This window comes from Momordica charantia (genome assembly GCF_013281855.1).
Source record: "Momordica charantia cultivar OHB3-1 chromosome 1 unlocalized genomic scaffold, Mcharantia_2.0 BLBB01000001.1, whole genome shotgun sequence".
NCBI lineage: Eukaryota > Viridiplantae > Streptophyta > Magnoliopsida > Cucurbitales > Cucurbitaceae > Momordica > Momordica charantia.
This window is the reverse complement of record NW_028275157.1, coordinates 21,352,175-21,369,870: the sequence shown is the minus strand read 5'-3', so window position 1 is coordinate 21,369,870 and position 17,696 is coordinate 21,352,175. Positions and strand designations below refer to the sequence as shown.

The 17,696-nt window shown below is 33.7% G+C and overlaps 3 protein-coding genes and 1 non-coding gene across 6 annotated transcripts; 2 read left to right on the top strand and 2 right to left on the bottom strand.

Annotated features, from left to right (window-relative positions):
• Positions 1–2,958: 2,958 nt before the first annotated feature.
• On the top strand, positions 2,959–3,060 carry LOC148213436 (small nucleolar RNA snoR109). The gene has a single exon (XR_015793104.1). It is a non-coding gene; the product is annotated as a small nucleolar RNA snoR109 (small nucleolar RNA).
• Positions 3,061–3,563: 503 nt separating this feature from the next.
• On the bottom strand, positions 3,564–4,980 carry LOC111005332 (uncharacterized). Its single transcript, XM_022276795.2, has 2 exons — positions 4,255–4,980; positions 3,564–4,186 (listed from the first exon to the last, which is right to left on the bottom strand). Exons 1-2 carry the CDS (start codon positions 4,625–4,627, stop codon positions 3,678–3,680), a joined length of 882 nt encoding a protein of 293 aa, XP_022132487.1. The 5' UTR covers positions 4,628–4,980; the 3' UTR covers positions 3,564–3,677.
• Positions 4,981–6,671: 1,691 nt separating this feature from the next.
• Positions 6,672–8,798, top strand: LOC111005428 (alkaline ceramidase). 2 transcript variants are annotated; one of them, XM_022276915.2, is made up of 3 exons: positions 6,672–6,940; positions 7,462–7,761; positions 8,002–8,798. In XM_022276915.2, exons 2-3 carry the CDS (start codon positions 7,508–7,510, stop codon positions 8,513–8,515), a joined length of 768 nt encoding a protein of 255 aa, XP_022132607.1. In that variant the 5' UTR covers positions 6,672–6,940; positions 7,462–7,507; the 3' UTR covers positions 8,516–8,798. The 2 variants fall into 2 exon arrangements, with proteins under 2 accessions (XP_022132607.1, XP_022132606.1); XM_022276914.2 differs by having other exon boundaries at positions 7,417–7,761.
• A 196-nt stretch (positions 8,799–8,994) lies between these two features.
• LOC111005427 (phosphatidate cytidylyltransferase 2) lies at positions 8,995–14,184 on the bottom strand. Of its 2 annotated transcripts, XM_022276913.2 has the most exons (12): positions 14,025–14,184; positions 13,373–13,520; positions 12,796–13,055; positions 12,531–12,682; positions 12,119–12,260; positions 11,844–12,000; positions 11,430–11,477; positions 11,259–11,345; positions 10,175–10,303; positions 10,030–10,086; positions 9,458–9,541; positions 8,995–9,363 (listed from the first exon to the last, which is right to left on the bottom strand). In XM_022276913.2, the coding sequence occupies exons 2-12, from the start codon at positions 13,445–13,447 to the stop codon at positions 9,280–9,282; spliced, it is 1,275 nt and encodes a 424-aa protein (XP_022132605.1). In that variant the 5' UTR covers positions 13,448–13,520; positions 14,025–14,184; the 3' UTR covers positions 8,995–9,279. The 2 variants fall into 2 exon arrangements, with proteins under 2 accessions (XP_022132605.1, XP_087977652.1); XM_088121526.1 differs by lacking the exon at positions 13,373–13,520 and having other exon boundaries at positions 14,025–14,171.
• Between the last annotated feature and the right edge of the window lie 3,512 nt (positions 14,185–17,696).

Below are 17,696 nucleotides of genomic sequence, written 5' to 3'. Positions count from 1 at the left end.
GAACGACCACACCATCACCATACTGATAATGCAAATGGCTACCATTTTGGTGGCGGCGGCGGCCATATTTTGATGTCAGATATATATAATTATGTCCTTTCTTTGTCTTGTGTTTTCGACAAATGAGTTGAGTAAAATTATAAGAGAATGCAGTGGAATTTATATTGGGTTGAAGAACCACCATGAATGAGGTGCTTTCATTTCTATTTTTACTATCGGTTTTAGTTTGACTCGTCTCGTTCAATTCTTGTGGTTGTCATTAAAGGCGTGATCCGAAGTGTTCTATATTATTGTCTATTTTTATCCCAAAATATAATGCTGTCTCTTCTTCAAACATTATGTACAATTGATCAAGTTTTCTCTTCAGTTTAGATTTAATATTTTTTATTATTAGGGTCGATTTCAATTATGTTGCGGTTTCATTTTAACCTGTAAAGTTTTAAGTTTATCTCCAAAAATTCTTCCTTCGTTTCCTAGTTAATATCAAAATCGAATCCTAATATGATAGCTGATTTTATGATTTAAATTAAATTAATATAATTTAAAAGTTCTTGATAACGACGGACATCATTTTTAAATTTCAAATTTTATAGAGAAATAAAGCTGTCCAAATATATTTTACAAAACATAGTAGATGTTTTTTATTTATTTTCGATAGTTATAAATTTACAATTATTTTTAAAAAATAAATTGACAAAACATTTTTATATTCAAACTTTCACATTTTTGTGGTTTAAATTTTTTTTATCCACTCATTATAATATTTTTAGTAGAACATGTGGGGTGAGACATCGAACTCACAATCTCTGAGTTATAAATATATGTTACGTTAATTACTGTTAGGATATTTTTTTAAGAAAATAATAAAGAATGTATTATTTTATTTTTTTATTTTTTTAACTTTTGCTCTCTATTGTAGAAAAAAAAGGAGGGGGTCATAAAGTAATTGTTTTTTTTTTCTCCTGAAAAATATTAAAAGGAGAATATTGAAACCTTGGATCAATGAACAATAATAACTTAGCCAAGTTTCTTCTCTAATCTTTGAAAATGACCCGATTTTTGTGCTTATAAAAATTGTAGACTTTAACTTTAAACATTAAAATTTATTGGTGAAATTTTTTCACTTAAAAAAGTTTGAGGAATAAAAAGTTTGTATGAGTTATTGTAACAAGTATAGAGGTTGTTTGTGATTTATGCAATTTCCTCCAATATAAAACACATTACAAAGTGGCCGGATGGGATATATATATAGTTGAAATTTGAGAATGTTGGTAAGAATTATTTAATATTTAATTTAACTTTTTGTTAAAACGTAGGTTAAAGGTTTAAACACACGACCTTTTAATTAGAGATAAATATATTAATTATTGAATTATGCTTAAGTTAACTGTTCGACGAGAAATTCAACGAGATAAAACTCGAATTAATGAACTTGTATTTGTATTTAAGTATGTGGGTGTTACAATCTCTAATGTATAATCCTCTGATTAATTCTCTCACATTTAAACTTTAATCCAATTGCTCGTGAGCTTGTATTTTTATGGTTGATGCCTTCAGCTTCTCGCTTGACGAAAGATCTTTGAAGTCTTCAGCTTTGAGTTTGTTTGAAGACTTTGACTTGTTGATGAAGTTCTTTGGCTTGTAGCTTGATGAAAACTTTGTGCGGCTTTGCGCTGGTGAAGTTCTTTGACTTTGCAGCTTGTGAAGTGTTTCGACTTTGCAGCTTGTTGAAGTTCTTCGGCTTTGTAGCTTGTGAAGTTCTTCGGCTTTGCAGATTGTGAAGTGCTTCGGCTTTGCGCTGCTTGTTGAAGTTCTTCAGTCAGTTTGATGAAAACTTTGCAGTTTGATGGAGTCTTCAAGTATTATTGCGTGGGAGAAAATATTCAATGTTCTTCAAGTTTCATACTCTTCAAGTCTCTAATTCTTCAAATCTTGTTGGCTTTGGATGCTTCACTTGACTCCGAAGGATTGTAGACGATTATGAGTGCTCTTAATTTCCAATTCTTTTAGACCTCTTCCAATTCTTCTTCCTCTTGACTTCTTTTTTTCCCATCAAATGAGAGGTGACCATCTATTTATAGAGTCTTGGTGGTCTTTTATGGGCAATCGACTTAATGGGCCATGAGCTTAGGCCTGGTCTCTTCATGGGTTTGGATCCAATTAGTTGATTTCATCGGACGACCCTAAGAGAGACACGTGGCACAATTTGATTTCTTGATTTAAAAATCAATTTAGGACACGTGTAAATTTGTGATTGGTCCTAAATATAATTTTAATTTTGTGACGTGGCATTTAGTGATTAGCCGAAATTTCTCCGTCAACATTAACAGAGATAAATATGCTAACTAAGCTCAAGTTGGCATTTGATACGTTAATCAAAATATAATTTAGTGTCAAATCTTGAATTTCATTGGATTAAAATAATAATAATAAATGCTTGAGTAACCTAATAAATAAGTATTTTTAGTTTTTTTTTTTCTTAAGAAATAAGTTTTTTTTTAGTTGAACAACAAACCGTGAATAAGTATATTTATCAATTATGTGAGGGGAAGAAATATGGATTATAATCTCAAAATTATGGAAATGTAAATTAAAGTAATCAAAAAGTTAAATTGAAAATTTGAAAATTCAGATATTAAAATAAATATTTCAACCTGAAAAACCCTATCTTGTCGCCAGAAACGATCAACGGTTACGATCTCCCGTACCCATCCGCCACAGGCCTTGCTATTAAATGGCGTGCTAGGGTTCGTGTTCACAACTACTAAGCGCAGCCTCAATAACTTCGTCTTCTCCTCCTCTAATTCCTCCTTCTCTCAATATTTTGTTCGATCGGAAAACTTCTCGTTTTCGATTGTGGATTTGGCTCTTTGATTTGTTTTCTAGGTCTTAATGCTGCAATGTACCAAGAGAAGGGTCTGAAATTCAATCGATGCCCTTGTTCTTGACCTGCCGAAGAGGCTGCAGCAAGATCAGACGAGAGAAGTTAACTGGCCGGTCGTTGTTTGAGATCTAATCGGATCTCCGTCGACGAATCTGCTTACCGAACTTCTTACATTTATTATAACCTTTCATTCACAATCCGTTTTGTTTTGAACTTTTATATCTCTTTTTCCATCTGGATCTGTTTGACTATGAGAAGGTGAGATGAGTGAAATGGCATAGGGTTTAGCCTTTTTATGAGAACCTTCTCTCACATCAATTTTTCTGTGTCACCTTCCAGGCAAGCTGCTTTGATTTCCCAGTAGCTTGCGTCTATCGGTGCCTACATCTATATCGTACTCTCTGTTCTTAGAAATTGTAAATTCTTTCTGCGACTTTTGAGCTCTTCATTTGCTTTGTTGAAACCTTATTTGCCCCTTGGCAAGTAAATTTTTGTTCTGTTATTCGTAGAATTGATTGATTCAAGCGGCAGTCAAAAAGTTGGAACCTGAAGAAATGGAAATTGAAATTTTGATCAAATTTCTACATAGATATAAATTCTGCAATTGGGGCTGTTTATGGCGCTTTGGATTTTGTAGAAAAGACGAAGTAAAGGACCCAGTGTGTATCTGGTGACAAAATTGCTCTGAATTTGGACCTAAATGCATAAATTGGGACTTAATTTGAAGAGTCAACCTACTATTATACAATCAGTATGAGGTAATTTCATGTACAATTTAATTGACCAATTATGACTATAGCAGTAACCCATTGCTACCAAAGGCAGCAGTTAAATTTCCCACTTTCAGACCGGCGTTTCGGACAAAATCTCCCCGGCAATTGTAGGCCATTATCGCCGGTGAGCATTTGAAACAGACCAAACTCATTTCCTCTGTTTCTTCCGATCCTGAGACTTTATGAGTCGGAGCTTCATTTGTCGTCCTCTTGTAAGAACCAGACCATTTTTCCTGCATGTACTCTTTTCTTCTCCACGGAGGCACATGCATTTCCCTCATTTTCATGGACTCCTTCATGGCGGAGCACATTAATCTCACCACCTGCTTCAGCTCCTCCAATTTTCCGACGAAGATTTCTGGAAAATTGTTTAGTAACGACGCGTATTGGCTGGTCGGACGGGCAATTTCGAACTCTCTGGCTAGAAAAATTTCTACGATGTAGCGGTTTCCTTCAAAATTTACATCGATGTACTCGTGCTCCCCCGCCGGAAACGATCGGAGTTTCTCCAGCTTCGATTTGCACAGTCCTGTTCCCGTTCAACAAGTCAATTTAACTTTTCTGAGGATCAATTTAAAGTGAAAAGTATGGACTCACCAGCATCAAAGCCTTTTCTGCGCAAATGAACCATCAATTGTCGTTTACCTCCGAGGATCCCAATTGCTTTTGCTTGTTCGACTTCAAGTTGAATTGCCTTTTTCGCATCGATTTCTTTCTTATTTTCCCGAGAACCAAACAGATTTTGTAACTTAATGGCGACCCCCGCAACTGAATCGTTGGAGAAACCGTCTGATTCTTCTAAATCGTTATGTACCTTCTCCCCTCCTCTACTTTCATCATCGTCTCTCTCGATGAATGACTTGACGAGGTCGAAGAGGTCGGCGGCGGAGTTTGCCGGCGAATGGTCGCTGCCGCTGCTGCAATCAACGCCGTGCCGGAAGATTGCAGTTAATCTGTCGATTTTGGCCATGGCTGTGAAATCTACGTGTGCTGATTTTTAGATATCTTTTTAATGTCGTTTGGTTGAGGGAAAGAAGATGGGGAAAATGGAGGATGTGGTCATCCTGTCGCGAAGGTGGAGTTATGGTGTTGTGTACAGTACAGATTTCTCCATAAAAAGATGGAAAATTAATCTATGGAGCCATGACGAGGCGATGACTGCCCGACTGCTGACGGCGTTTATGACCAAATCCGTTTTTTTTTTTATTTCGTTTTTCAAAAATATAAAACTCGTTGGACCATGGATGAACAACATTATGATCAAATGTGCATTAATATTAAATTATTAATATAGCAAGCAATGAGTTTATATATATTTCAAAATTTTTAAAATAGTTAAGAGTGTACTTTTGGGTTCGTATGATTAAGTTATTTGTTGCACTGTCATTATAAAATTATAACAAACATTATTAATTATTAGTTTCTTCAATAATATATGAACATAGTTAGGTAGTTAATGCAACTCTTCACATATGATGTAATATTTTTAATTAAAATAATTATTATTTTTAATAAAAAAACTATTAATTATTGGTTATACATCTAGAACAAGATTAACTTTTATTATACTTTTTAGCAATCTCCACCTCCTTAAACTTCATCCATCAAAGGGATGTGTATAAGCAATGAAAATTGTTAAATTAATGCTTGATCATGGATCACTTATATACACTACCAGTAATGTAATTCCAACCTATATACTTGAAAAATTCTTAATTTTTAGGATCTAATTTAAATTCATCTTATTGAATGCAAGACAATTCCACACAAACTATACTTGAAGCTCTTTTGCCACCATAACTACAAATAATTTAGAGAATATCAACCGCTTTCAAACTTAAAAAGAAAACTATTTCAAAATTTGAAATGTAATATCCAATACAAATATTATTTCAAATTCGAATATTAATTGCGTTTGTATGAAGTTGAATTTTTAACAAAAAAATGGATCACTTAAACTTTTGTCCTTATTTCTATATTAATGAAAGAATCGAATCTTTTACTTTGACATTGATAGCATCCCCTCAAAATCGGGGAGGCAACACTATCATAGATTGTAACTACCATACAACTTTTATAATATATGAAGAAAAAAAACATAATTTACACAACTTCTTACTGGTATAATATATGGAAATGTGAATTCCAACACGGACTCTTAATTGAGAAGTTTAGGTTAGCACATTATTTACACAAGTTAACGCCATAACCGGCGTTAGTTTAATTTGAATGACATGCAAAGCTCGTCCGTCGCCACGTGTTTCCCACGACTGTCATGTTCGCCCAGCACACTACACACTGCACCAGCCCAGCCCCTGTCACGTCATTTCGCAAAACTCTCTTCCTTTTTTGTCCTCTTCTACACGTCATCCTCCTCTACCTCTTCCTCTGACACGGCGCGGAAAATTGGCGCAGCTTCCTTTCTACTTAAACGCATATTCTTTCCCTATATTCTCCATTTCCCTTTTTTGTTTTCTTTTTAAATATTTAATCAGATTAATTATTAAAATCAGCCTTTTCTTCAATGGACAGGGGCAATAAATCCCACTGCGTCCAGATTCAGTGAATCTGGTTTCACGTCAAACCCCAATTGCATTGCATTTCCAAGCAGAAATAATCATAAATTTCACCTTTTTCTCCGTCCACTTTGTCTAGTTCATGGGTAAGTAAGGTATCTTTACCGCTTATTTGCAAGTAATATTCTTTAAAAAATAGTCCTAAATTGAACCTCTGACGTATCAGTGAATTTATCATATTTTTTGAAATTTAGTAGATAAAATATAAACGGTAAAAATTCACAACAGAGTTTAATTATTTTAATTTTGATTACACTCCATCTATCTTCTGGAAATTCTATAGTTTGGGTTGGGCCCGATTTCCTGATTGGACTGAAAGGGGCTGGTCCTGGTTTCCTGTTGGGCCGATATAGTCGGCAAGCAGCGGCCCAGCTGACGCCGTAGGACTCCCTTTCTCAACTTTAATTTAACCAAAAAGAAGACACGGAAAAAAGTCGAAATGAACACGAACGAACTGTCAAGGGAAGGGAGAGGATTCACATTCGGAGGAAGAGTTGAAGAAAATTATATAAATCAAATCAAATCTTGGAAAGAAGAAAGTATTTTAAATTCAAAGCTCCAATACAAGGAAAAGCAGCAGCTGGTCTTCCTCCCTTTCTTCCATTCAAGGCAGGACACAGATTTTGATTTTCGGCCATCTTAGAATCATCCGTTTTCCTGGTGAAATCTGAGAATTAACAACAGACTCATTTACATCACCTGAAACGGTCAGTTTTCGATTATAGACCCTATAATGTAGTCCTTGTTTCCTGCTCTTTTGATTGATTCCGCGTTCTTATTTTCTGTTTCCTTTCTGCCAAGGGTAAATCGTTGATTGTGTTTGATTTTGCATTTGACTCCTAATGTACGGTGTTCGGTTTTATGATAGATCTTGTTATTTACGTGATTTATTGCATTCAACCGATAAACAGCATGTGTAATCTTGGATCTGCTTCTTCTTCTTCTTCTTCTTCTTCTTCTTCTTCTTCTTCTTCTGCATTTTGGATTATGAGTGCATTAGTGTCTTGGATGGATTCTATGAAATTGGTTTTGAATGCTATGAAATTCCATTTTGACGACGGATCACTGTTATTTAGTGCCGTATTAGGATTTAGGGCGATGTAAAGTTGATAGGGTTTATATATTTTTAATAGTGTCTGTCAATATATTCCAAGTAATAGAACATTTAACTTGTTTTCTTCAGGCACTTGGTTCAGTATTTGATGATTGTCTCAACCTTCTACTTCAGGATCTTTCGCTGAACATTAACGGTATCTAAAGCGAGGTCGCTGAGGATGGCTGATGGAATATCGAGTTTCTGGGGTCCTGTCACATCTACAATGGAGTGTTGCGAGAAAAATTATGCTTATTCTACTTATGTTGCAGAGTTTTTTAACACAATATCAAATATACCAACCATTCTATTGGCTCTGATCGGTCTTTCAAATGCGCTGAAACAACGGTTCGAGAAGAGATTTAGTGTACTTCATATATCGAATATGATATTGGCCATCGGTAGTATGTTCTACCATGCCACATTGCAAAAACTGTAAGTCCATATTGGCCATATATCGAATATGATATTGAATATGATATTGGCCATTGGTAGAAATGATGCATAATGTGATTTGATCAGCTACTTACATAATTTAGGTGTTCTGATTGCAGTTTTATCCATTTTCTGTGGCTGGTGAAATTATAGATATGTTTATGAAATCTGTGGTCTTGAATGTTCTTTTGCAACTGAATTTTGGCAATCAATGATCAAACGCTTTTGTTTTCTAACCAGGCAACAGCAAGGTGATGAAACACCAATGATCTGGGAGATGCTTCTTTACATGTACATTCTCTATTCACCCGATTGGCATTACCGAAGTACAATGCCAACATTCCTCTTCCTCTATGGAGCCATTTTTGCCGTGGCTCACTCGATTCTTCGTTATGGAATTGGTTTCAAGGTGCATTATGTGATTCTGTGTCTCCTCTGCATACCTCGGATGTACAAGTACTATATATACACAGAAGACGCCTCTGCTAAGCGGCTCGCGAGGCTGTACTTGTTGACTCTTTTCTTAGGCATTCTCTGTTGGGTTATCGATCGGGGTTTCTGCGAGAAGATATCGCATTGGATGATCAACCCTCAGGGCCATGCCTTGTGGCATGTTTTCATGGGGTTGGGTTCATACTTTGCAAACACATTCCTAATGTTTTGCCGAGCGCAGCAAAGAGGATGGGCCCCTAAAGTTTTACATTTGATGGGGATTCTCCCTTATGTGAAGATTGAGAAACCGAAAACCCAGTAAGAAGACACGAATGTGAAGAGAAGACAGACAATTTTTGACCTGTGTTGAGTGTTTCCCTGGATACAGAGAGGAAAAAAAATGCAATCTTTCGGGCAAGGTTATTTCTTTTCCTTTTTTTTTCACCATATGGAATGAATAGATAGATTTTTGTAGTACAAATAACAGCAGTTATGTATTTTTGTTGATTTCATCAGGGCTTGATTCTTCAGAATTTATTGTTACATACAATAACTTAGCATTTAACTCTTTCACAGAACCGAAGCATGTTCATCGTTTTTACTGCCTGTGGTTTTTACCTTCTTTAGGCCAATTGTTGACTTTTGTACAACAGAATGCTGCTTTTAATGTTTTCATTACTCTATTATCATTTGTTTTATACATATTTTCGTGCTTTCAGTAATTATGACAATTTAGCCCTCGACTTCAACCCTTCGATTGAGTTGAAAGTCATGCACAATATTTGTGCTAGATTTTCAATATTTACCACAGTGCAAATTTCATTCACCTAAAATACATTAACATTAAAAATCCTATATAGTAATATAATACATTTACTGTTTACATAGCTGAAAATAAAACATTTAATCAAGCTATCCGACAAGATTATTCAATCATTTATGAATAATTTCTAGGGCATGCCATATATGAAAGGTGGGACGACAGCAAGAATAAATCATTATATGGTATTTTCCTTCATTTCACTAAGGTACAATGTCCAAGCTTTCTAAAACAATAAGAGAGAACGAAGGCATCAGATTCTAGTTCTAGCCAACCATCCGCTGTTGCAAGATTTGCCCAAGCTTCAAGTAAAGAGCTGCTTGTTCCTCGATTGTGAGATTCATGAGTATCTATAAAGCAGCAATACAGCATATACGATTTTACACAATATTGGTGAAAAAGATTATATGATATACAGAAATAAAATGGGGCACGTAGGACTACCTGATCCAAGATTGTGTCAACAGTTAGGCTCTGAGCCACAACAAATGATTGATGATATATGTAAGCGAATACAGCCATCACCATCTACGTAAAGTATTATGCAATTAGGGAAATGCACATAAATAGGGGAAAGGGCTACACTATCTGAATAAGCAATAAACGGAAGTATTTTGATATGCAACACAAATACATTACTTTTAGACCAGCTAGAACCTCCCACAAAGACACAAAACTACTCTCTCGTCTTCTAAGCTGCAGGCGGGCTAGTTTGTGCACCCTCAACTATTCTCATGGGACAACAACTTCACTCTACTACGTATAGGCCAAAGTAACTCATAGGACATTAAATCCCAGGCAGGTGACTAGTCACCTTGGTTTGAAAGAGGATTACAAACCATAGTTTGAAAGAGGATTACAATGAACTCTAAGAATCAGTGTCAAGTTCCAATGGGAGAACATATTTGTAAAAGTCCTCTGTCTTTAATATAAGGTATGGACCTATGGTTGATCAAGAGTTTTGAATTAAGAAAATTAATCGAAGACAGCAATGTTCAGAGTTCTCAATGGTTCACCTGACAATCCATTCTATCTGTAATTCCACCATGCCCAGGGATGCTATCACCAAAATCCTGCATCAAAAAGAGAAATCGTGTACTGACAACTGATCTCAAAATTGAGACTTTGCAAAACATTACAAGGACGATATTTGAAATGAACCTTGACTTTGAAAGCTCTTTTGAAACCACTCGCAAAGAAGCCTCCAAAAGGAGCAATTATTGATGCAAATAAACCAAGACATAATGCATGTCCTTGAACTGGCAATATGCTTACTTTCTTCCATGGAAACTGACAGAGAATACAGAAATGTGAGTTCCACGCAGATTTGAAGTAACTTCATGAGTCTTGTAAGCTAAAACAATATTGCATGCAGTTCATAGAAGAATGGTGAGTATCCACCTTCAAAAGCTGAAGAAAGTATACAATATACATGCCAAGCAGCTCATATGAATTGGGAAGATTACGCCTGATACAAGCTAAAGGTGGGAATAGACACTTCTGTAGGGGCATAATAGGCTTAGCTCTAAGACCAGTTGTCGAGTAAGAAACATGCTATTGTCAATATAGGCTAATAATTTTTCTAAGATTTGCCTGTCTGCTTTTGTGTTAAGGGTTGAACGAATTAAATTGATAACGATTACTTATGCAGAAAATCATCAAAAGACAAAACCATAGGACAAAATCTGAATGGATATTCCACATTATACATATCTAAAAGATACACATCACGTCAATACAATATTCTCATGGATACTCTTTGTATACTACACATTGTATATATCTCTCCTCTTTCCCACTCACTGAGGATTCCTCAGAAATTTCTCTCTTCTCCTGGTTGCTCTCTAAAGCCCAAATGGGTTCAAGACATCTCTCTCTTCTTCGTTATGTTGTTCAAATGGCTCACTCCTCTCATCTCCTCTCAAGTAAAGCTTGAGTGGTTCACAGGCTTACCTTTCCCCGCTACTCTCCCTCTATTAGAGGTTTAGTCTATGGGTCTAGTAATGAGCTTGCTGACTTCACCAATTTTCTAACAAATGTAAACTAAAAAGAAATCAGCAAGATAATATGGCCTCGGCTAAAGTCAGGTTAAAGACATACATAGATGCACATATTAGAGACAATTTTACTATGAGATTGTAAAATTAATAGCTTTAGACACGATTAAAAGAATTCCGGAAATAGAAGGGAGAGAAGAGATATACCAATCATATTAAATAAGATACAATTTATAGTCTTTACTAACCCAATCAGGAGTCCATCCTGGTAAAGTGAAATATTCGGACTTAAACAAAGGACCAGGATCACAGTGAAGCCAACCAGTTGATAAATCCTGAGATTATTGCACCATATGACAGCAAAAGCTTCAAAATAAGAACAAGCCTCTTCAAGAAAGGTGTTATTACGAAACAATTACCGTTCTTGGACAAGTAAGCCACTGATAACGACCCATGACATTAGCAAGCTGCAAAAACAGTTGAACATCCCATATTCATTAAGTACAAATGTCCGGCTGCATATAGATTGTTAACAAGAAATCATTACTACAAGAAACCACTAGCCTAGTCATTGCAAATGTAGCAATTCTACATAGAAAGACTAATTCTTTTAATGATTGGTGTTCAACTTCACCAATACAATCAAAATGAGCACTATTTTAGGCAATTTAAGCTACTCATATGATAATAGTTCATGATTCTCATAACAAAAACTACGAAGCTCTATAACGTAAATGGATGACACATAGTCGAGCAACCTCGACAACAGGTTGACATAAGAAACTGAATAAATCCAGTGAGGAAAATAGAACGTAAAAGAAAAATTTGCTCACGCCAAAAGCAGATATGATAGTCATAATAGAGGCTCCTATAAATCCCTCCCAAGTTTTCTTTGGAGATAACTTGATCAAAGGTGTTCTTCCAAAGAAGAAACCAAATATATAGGCAGCAATGTCATTGATAACAATAAGTGATGCTGGTAGGAGAAACCTGCAGAAATATTACTCATTCATAAGGAAAAAAGTGAAATTCCAAGGCTAACTTCAAGCCACAGAAGACATGATTTGCTTTAACATAATTTTCTTTCCTCTTTAAGTAGTTGAACTACCAGATGATTCCTTCAAAAATATTGGCTACTGTGAAAGAGGACTGTGTAAAAACGACAATTAGAATCATATGCGTCCATGCATACTGGCCAAATTGATATTTGTACATCTTCTTCTTTAAAGTAAGAATGAACCACATAAAACCTGAGCCCAAAAAGAAAGGGAAAAGATAATGAGGGAATAATGTTACAAAGTTGTCAAGAAAATTAAAATTTCCAGAAAACTGAAAAAACTAATACAATTCATGCAAAAGAAAAATTAAAAGACAATACAAGAAATGGAAATCAAACAAAAAAAAGACCATGAAAATTATGACACGAATAAATTTGCAGTTGTAAACTGCACACCATGACATGATTTTAACGGCACTGGTTTATGTTTCAAGATGGTGAAATTTTTAATAGGGCTACCAACCTGCAATGTATAAGGAATAACAGATAACCATATGGTACTTGATGAGACTGCTCACTAGCTGATATAAAAATTTATCTGAAGTGACAGTATTAACAAGCCGCTGACTTAAAATGCGACCATACACAAATAGCATTGCCGTGAAGAAGAAGTGCCTGCACTTGAGAACTAATCAATTAGTAATTACAAAATGCAAGCTCCTAAAAAAAGAAAGAGATTAGAGAATAGACCACAGAAAAAACAAACGAGCATGAAGCATCAACGTTACCAATTTAATAGTCGGAATCCTGGTAGACGTGTATCCTCACGAGCTCTCCTGAGTAGGTTGAACAGTTCCTTCGCCATGTAAACTTGAATGACAACAACCATGGCCGTAATATAGAGATGCCCCAAGTATATAATCAATGCAAAACCCCCAATCATCCAAATGGTTGAGTATGCACGGATCAAGAACGATTTGTATTTATTGTGGTCATTAACAAGTAAATTGCCTTCACTTGGTTTGCCTTTGCCATCGTCCGAAATAACCTTAAAATTAATTCAAAAGTAAACTATTAAAATTGCTGCACCAACAATATCCCAATGCATGATTGCTGCACCTACAATGAGAGGGAATAAGAATATAGCTAAAAATAGTAAAAATGAAGCTACGGCATTTAAGTTGACAGAAATAATATAGCATTGAGCTCTTTATACGATTTGACATCCCCCGATATAATTAGTACTAAAAATTTAAGCGTCAAGAATGGAGGGTTGGATTTCATTAAAAAAAAAAAAAAAAAAAAAAAGACGACAGTGAATAAAACGTAAGAAAAACGGTATGCATCAAAGAGGAAGTGACGAACATCACTTGGCCGCCTCCGATGCCGAGTCCGGCCACCAGGAGTCGACGGATTATTGGTACTGTTGTCGTTTATCATGGTGAGGACTCAGAAATGCACTTATCAGTTATCACTGGATCCTAAAAATCATTAGCTGCACAATAACTGTTCCCTGAAACATCAATTTAAAACAAGACCACAAATTGAGGACTGAAATATTGATTTCAACGCATATAAATAAGTATGCACACATAATGTACCTAGCAAGTCAATGCATACAAATATGTAAAAACACGAATGGTCTCCGGCAAACCAAAGTTATGCGATTCTCGGCTCGAAATTTAAGCATTCGAAAAGCTTGAATTCAAGAAAATGAAACTCGATACCATTTCCAAAACCACCTCACACTTGTGAGAACTAGTCGTTTATCTTCAAAGCTTAAGAATACTTCCAAGCTGCATGCTATCAGTTCACTTCTAACTAGTGGAGGTAAATCTAGGACGATTAAGTTCATTACCAAACAGTTACGAACCAGAAAAATTCAAAAAAACAAGTCGACAATCCCGGAAAATTCGAAGGTGAAACAAAATTCCGAAAACATAGTGTACTCTCCAAAGACACAATTGCCAACCTCAGCAAAAGTAGTACATAAATTGGAAGAGAGAAAGAGAGAAACCTGGTGAGTTTTGGTTGATAGGAGAGCACGGTAGAAAGGAAAACGAAGGAGAGGCAGAAGAAAGAGGGGACCGAATACGAATAATTTGGGGATGAGAAAGCACGCAAATCGATTTCTTGAATAAGGACGGTTGGAATTCGAATCCTAATTTCTGTTTAATTATTCTTTAATGTTTATTTCTCCCTCGGATTTGGGACGGCAATGGCATATATTCGTCATAACTCTGGCCGTTGGATCTTTCTCATCTTTATACGTGGCCTGCTGCTTTTGCTCCACGTAGGCCTCTGGTTCTTGTCCATTGGCGGCCACCTGCTCGTGCTCGACTTTTTAACGAGTTTTTATTTCGATTGTTTATAGTTTAAAATTAGATTTTTAACGAGCACTTTATTTTTTCTCCTCTGAAATCAACCAGTAATTATTATATTCCAAAGCTGAAAAGATTCCATTGAAAATTTTAAAAGTTTATTTACTTTTAAGTCTTTCAACCGTTTGTCAAACTGATGTTTTACCGCGTACAAATGCACGGCTGTTTTTTTTTTAATATTTAAAATATCAATAATGTTGAATAAATTGAGTAAAATATTATTCAATTTAATTATATTTTTAAATTAATTAAAATTAGTTTTATATCCTTATGATATCATTTTTATTTTCAAAAACAAAAAAATGATACAATTTTTTTTAGTTGGTTGAATAATTTTATGTTTTAGAAAGGGTCAAAAAGTTTCAATTTAATTTTTTATATTTTATATTTTTTCATTCCATCCTTGTTATTTGTGAATGTTAACATTACCTTGACATAGTGATTACAAATCAGTAGGAGAAAAAATAATTTTAGGGAGGAAAGTCCCTCCAAAATTTTAAGAAATTAGTAGAAATTTCAAATTTTATTCTCTGGATCATATTTATTATTCTCTAAACTTCTACCAATTTTCCTTAATTTATGTCAATTTACAGTGTTATAATATTTTTACTCTTTAAATTTATGCAAAAAAAAAATTCAAAAGCAAAATTATACGAAATCATCAAGTATTATTCCATATAAAGTTATAATTAGTCCATTTTAACATTCACCAGTTGCGAGATACTAACTTCATTAATGTTAAAATATAAGATACTAAATTGAAAACAAATATCCAAATATTAGATCTTTGATATTTGTCATTAGGGGTATTTATGAAAGTATGTAAAAAGATCTAGTATATGTCATATTTCCAATTTATAATATTATCCCGTGTAAAAATCTAAACAAAACTGTACTAAAAAAAATATCTAAACGAAACTAATAGAAAGTTCACACATGTTCGAGCTGACATAAAGGTTGCACCTGAACAAATAAATTGGTTTGAATAAAGAAGTTACGATAATATTAAATACAAATTATATGGAAACGATGATGAAAATTAATATTAAATAATATTAATGGCAGACATAAATTCAGTTCCAAAATCATTTTGATGTCGAAAAGAATACTCTTTTGAATGCGGAAAATTTTCCATAGTCTTTTTTTTAATGAGAATAAAATTTTCTGTTTGAAATTTTGAAATTAATGCATTGCCTTGTTTATTTGCAGATTCTCTCATTTTCAAGGATATTTTATTTTGACTGTAAAAATTTAAAAAAAATTCTAGGAAAGAGAAATACCCGATTAGTTCCTTCATTGACAAGTCAATTGTTTATTTTAATTTAAAAAACATTTTAATTCATTATTATTTTTATTTTAATTCTAAAAAGAGTAAGGATATATTTGACAGTTCGGTCTGGTTCAGACTTTTTTTTAATGAATACAAATATACAATCACATTCAATAATATTATTTTTAAACAAATAAAATTTAGTGACAAAGTTTGTAGTTGAAGAAATCTTACATAACAGTAATGATTCTCACTTTTCTTACAAATCTCATATTTCATTTGATCTTTTAATTCTTCTATGTGGCTACGGTTAACCGAGTCTCTTCCTCTCCATCTTTAATCTTCTTCAATTGATATTGTCATTGCTATCGTTCTATTGCTCACCATCGACACCATATTATTTCTTGTTATTACCGTCCATTGATTGATATGCTTGTCATTACTACCGTCGCATTAATATTCATCATCGCCTCTTGTAGTTATCATCATCGCCCTTGCTCTTTCTTTACGTTTAATATGTTTACTAACATCATTCCTCTTCGAATGTTCACCCATCAATTGAATTATATTTTGTATATTTTGTTCGGAATTAGCCCCTTTATTTTATGCAATCTTATAGTGCAACTTCTTTCACCATTGATTTGGAGGTAGTGGTTATAACGTTTGTATTTATATATTTTATGTGGAATTTTAATAATCATCGATTTCATTATAATAATAATACTAAGTAAATTGTTAACAGATTAATAATTATTCGGTTTCATTATAAAAACCATAACAATAATAAATGAATTGACAACAATTTATGTATTTGAATTTTTTTAGTACAACATGTGGTGGTAAATGATCGAACTCAATCACTTGGTTTGAGATATGGGTCAATTAGTGTGTCAGTTAAAAAAAATTATTATAAAATTGTATAGGATTTGTAATTAGTCAAAAATTAAAAAGGTATTATGATCTTTTTTTTTCCCCATACATTATATAGTATAGATATAAACTTTCATTGGTTAAAAATCATTGATGTTTTAACAACTTTTCAAGAAAAGAAAATTTGACGTTTTAATAAAGTCAATAATGTAAAACCAGCAGTAATGTATAACCAACAGCACCAAAAAGCAAGGTTACAGCAGCCCCAATTTTACAATATTGCAGCAACCCCCCAAGTTAAACAAATGAATTGAAGTTTATAGCTGCAGTAACTAACAAGAAGGTGAAGGAAGGGAGGAATGGGGACAGCGAGTTTACATAAATAATTTTTTAGTCCCTCCTCTATCTCTTTCATTGTTTTGGCCAAAATTTCAACCATTTTTCTCTTTTCCACGTTGTAATTAACATTTTAACAGCCAAAGTCAAGGTATTAATGGGGCTTTTTAAAGTTTAGGGGTATTATTAAAAAATCATTGTCAAAGTTCACACATATTTTGCATAATTTTACTTTAAATAAATAATATTCTCTGTAAAAGGTTGCTGGTATATATATATATATATATATTTGTTTTGGAAGCGAATTTCTGGTGTGTTTTTTACTAGTTTGAGGAGCACTCTATTTATGGGATTTATTATTTAAAACTACCTTGATATTTTTTGGGCAATATGAACCAATTTTTATTAAAATTTTTCAATTTCATCCATTGATTCACCTACTTAGATAAGTTATGTAATCTTTACCCTTGCAATCTTTTTACTTTTCAATATATTTTTGCAATAATAATGTAAACAGAAAAAATCATATCCATTTTAATGAATTATAAGCTTAAGACATGTTTGGTACAAAATTAATAAAATCTCAATAAAAACCCATACTTGAATTTTTGTTGAGATTTTTAAGTTAGGAAGATTTCAGATCAATTTCATACATGGATAAAAATTTATGTGTTCATTTGATAACTATTTCGTTTAGTTTTCAATTTTTAAAAATTATGTTTGTTTTTCTACAATTTTATTGGTACCTTTATTGAAAATATGTTTTAATTGTTAAGCTAATTTCAAAAGTAAAAACAAGTTTATGAAAATTTTTTTATTTTTAAATTTTTAT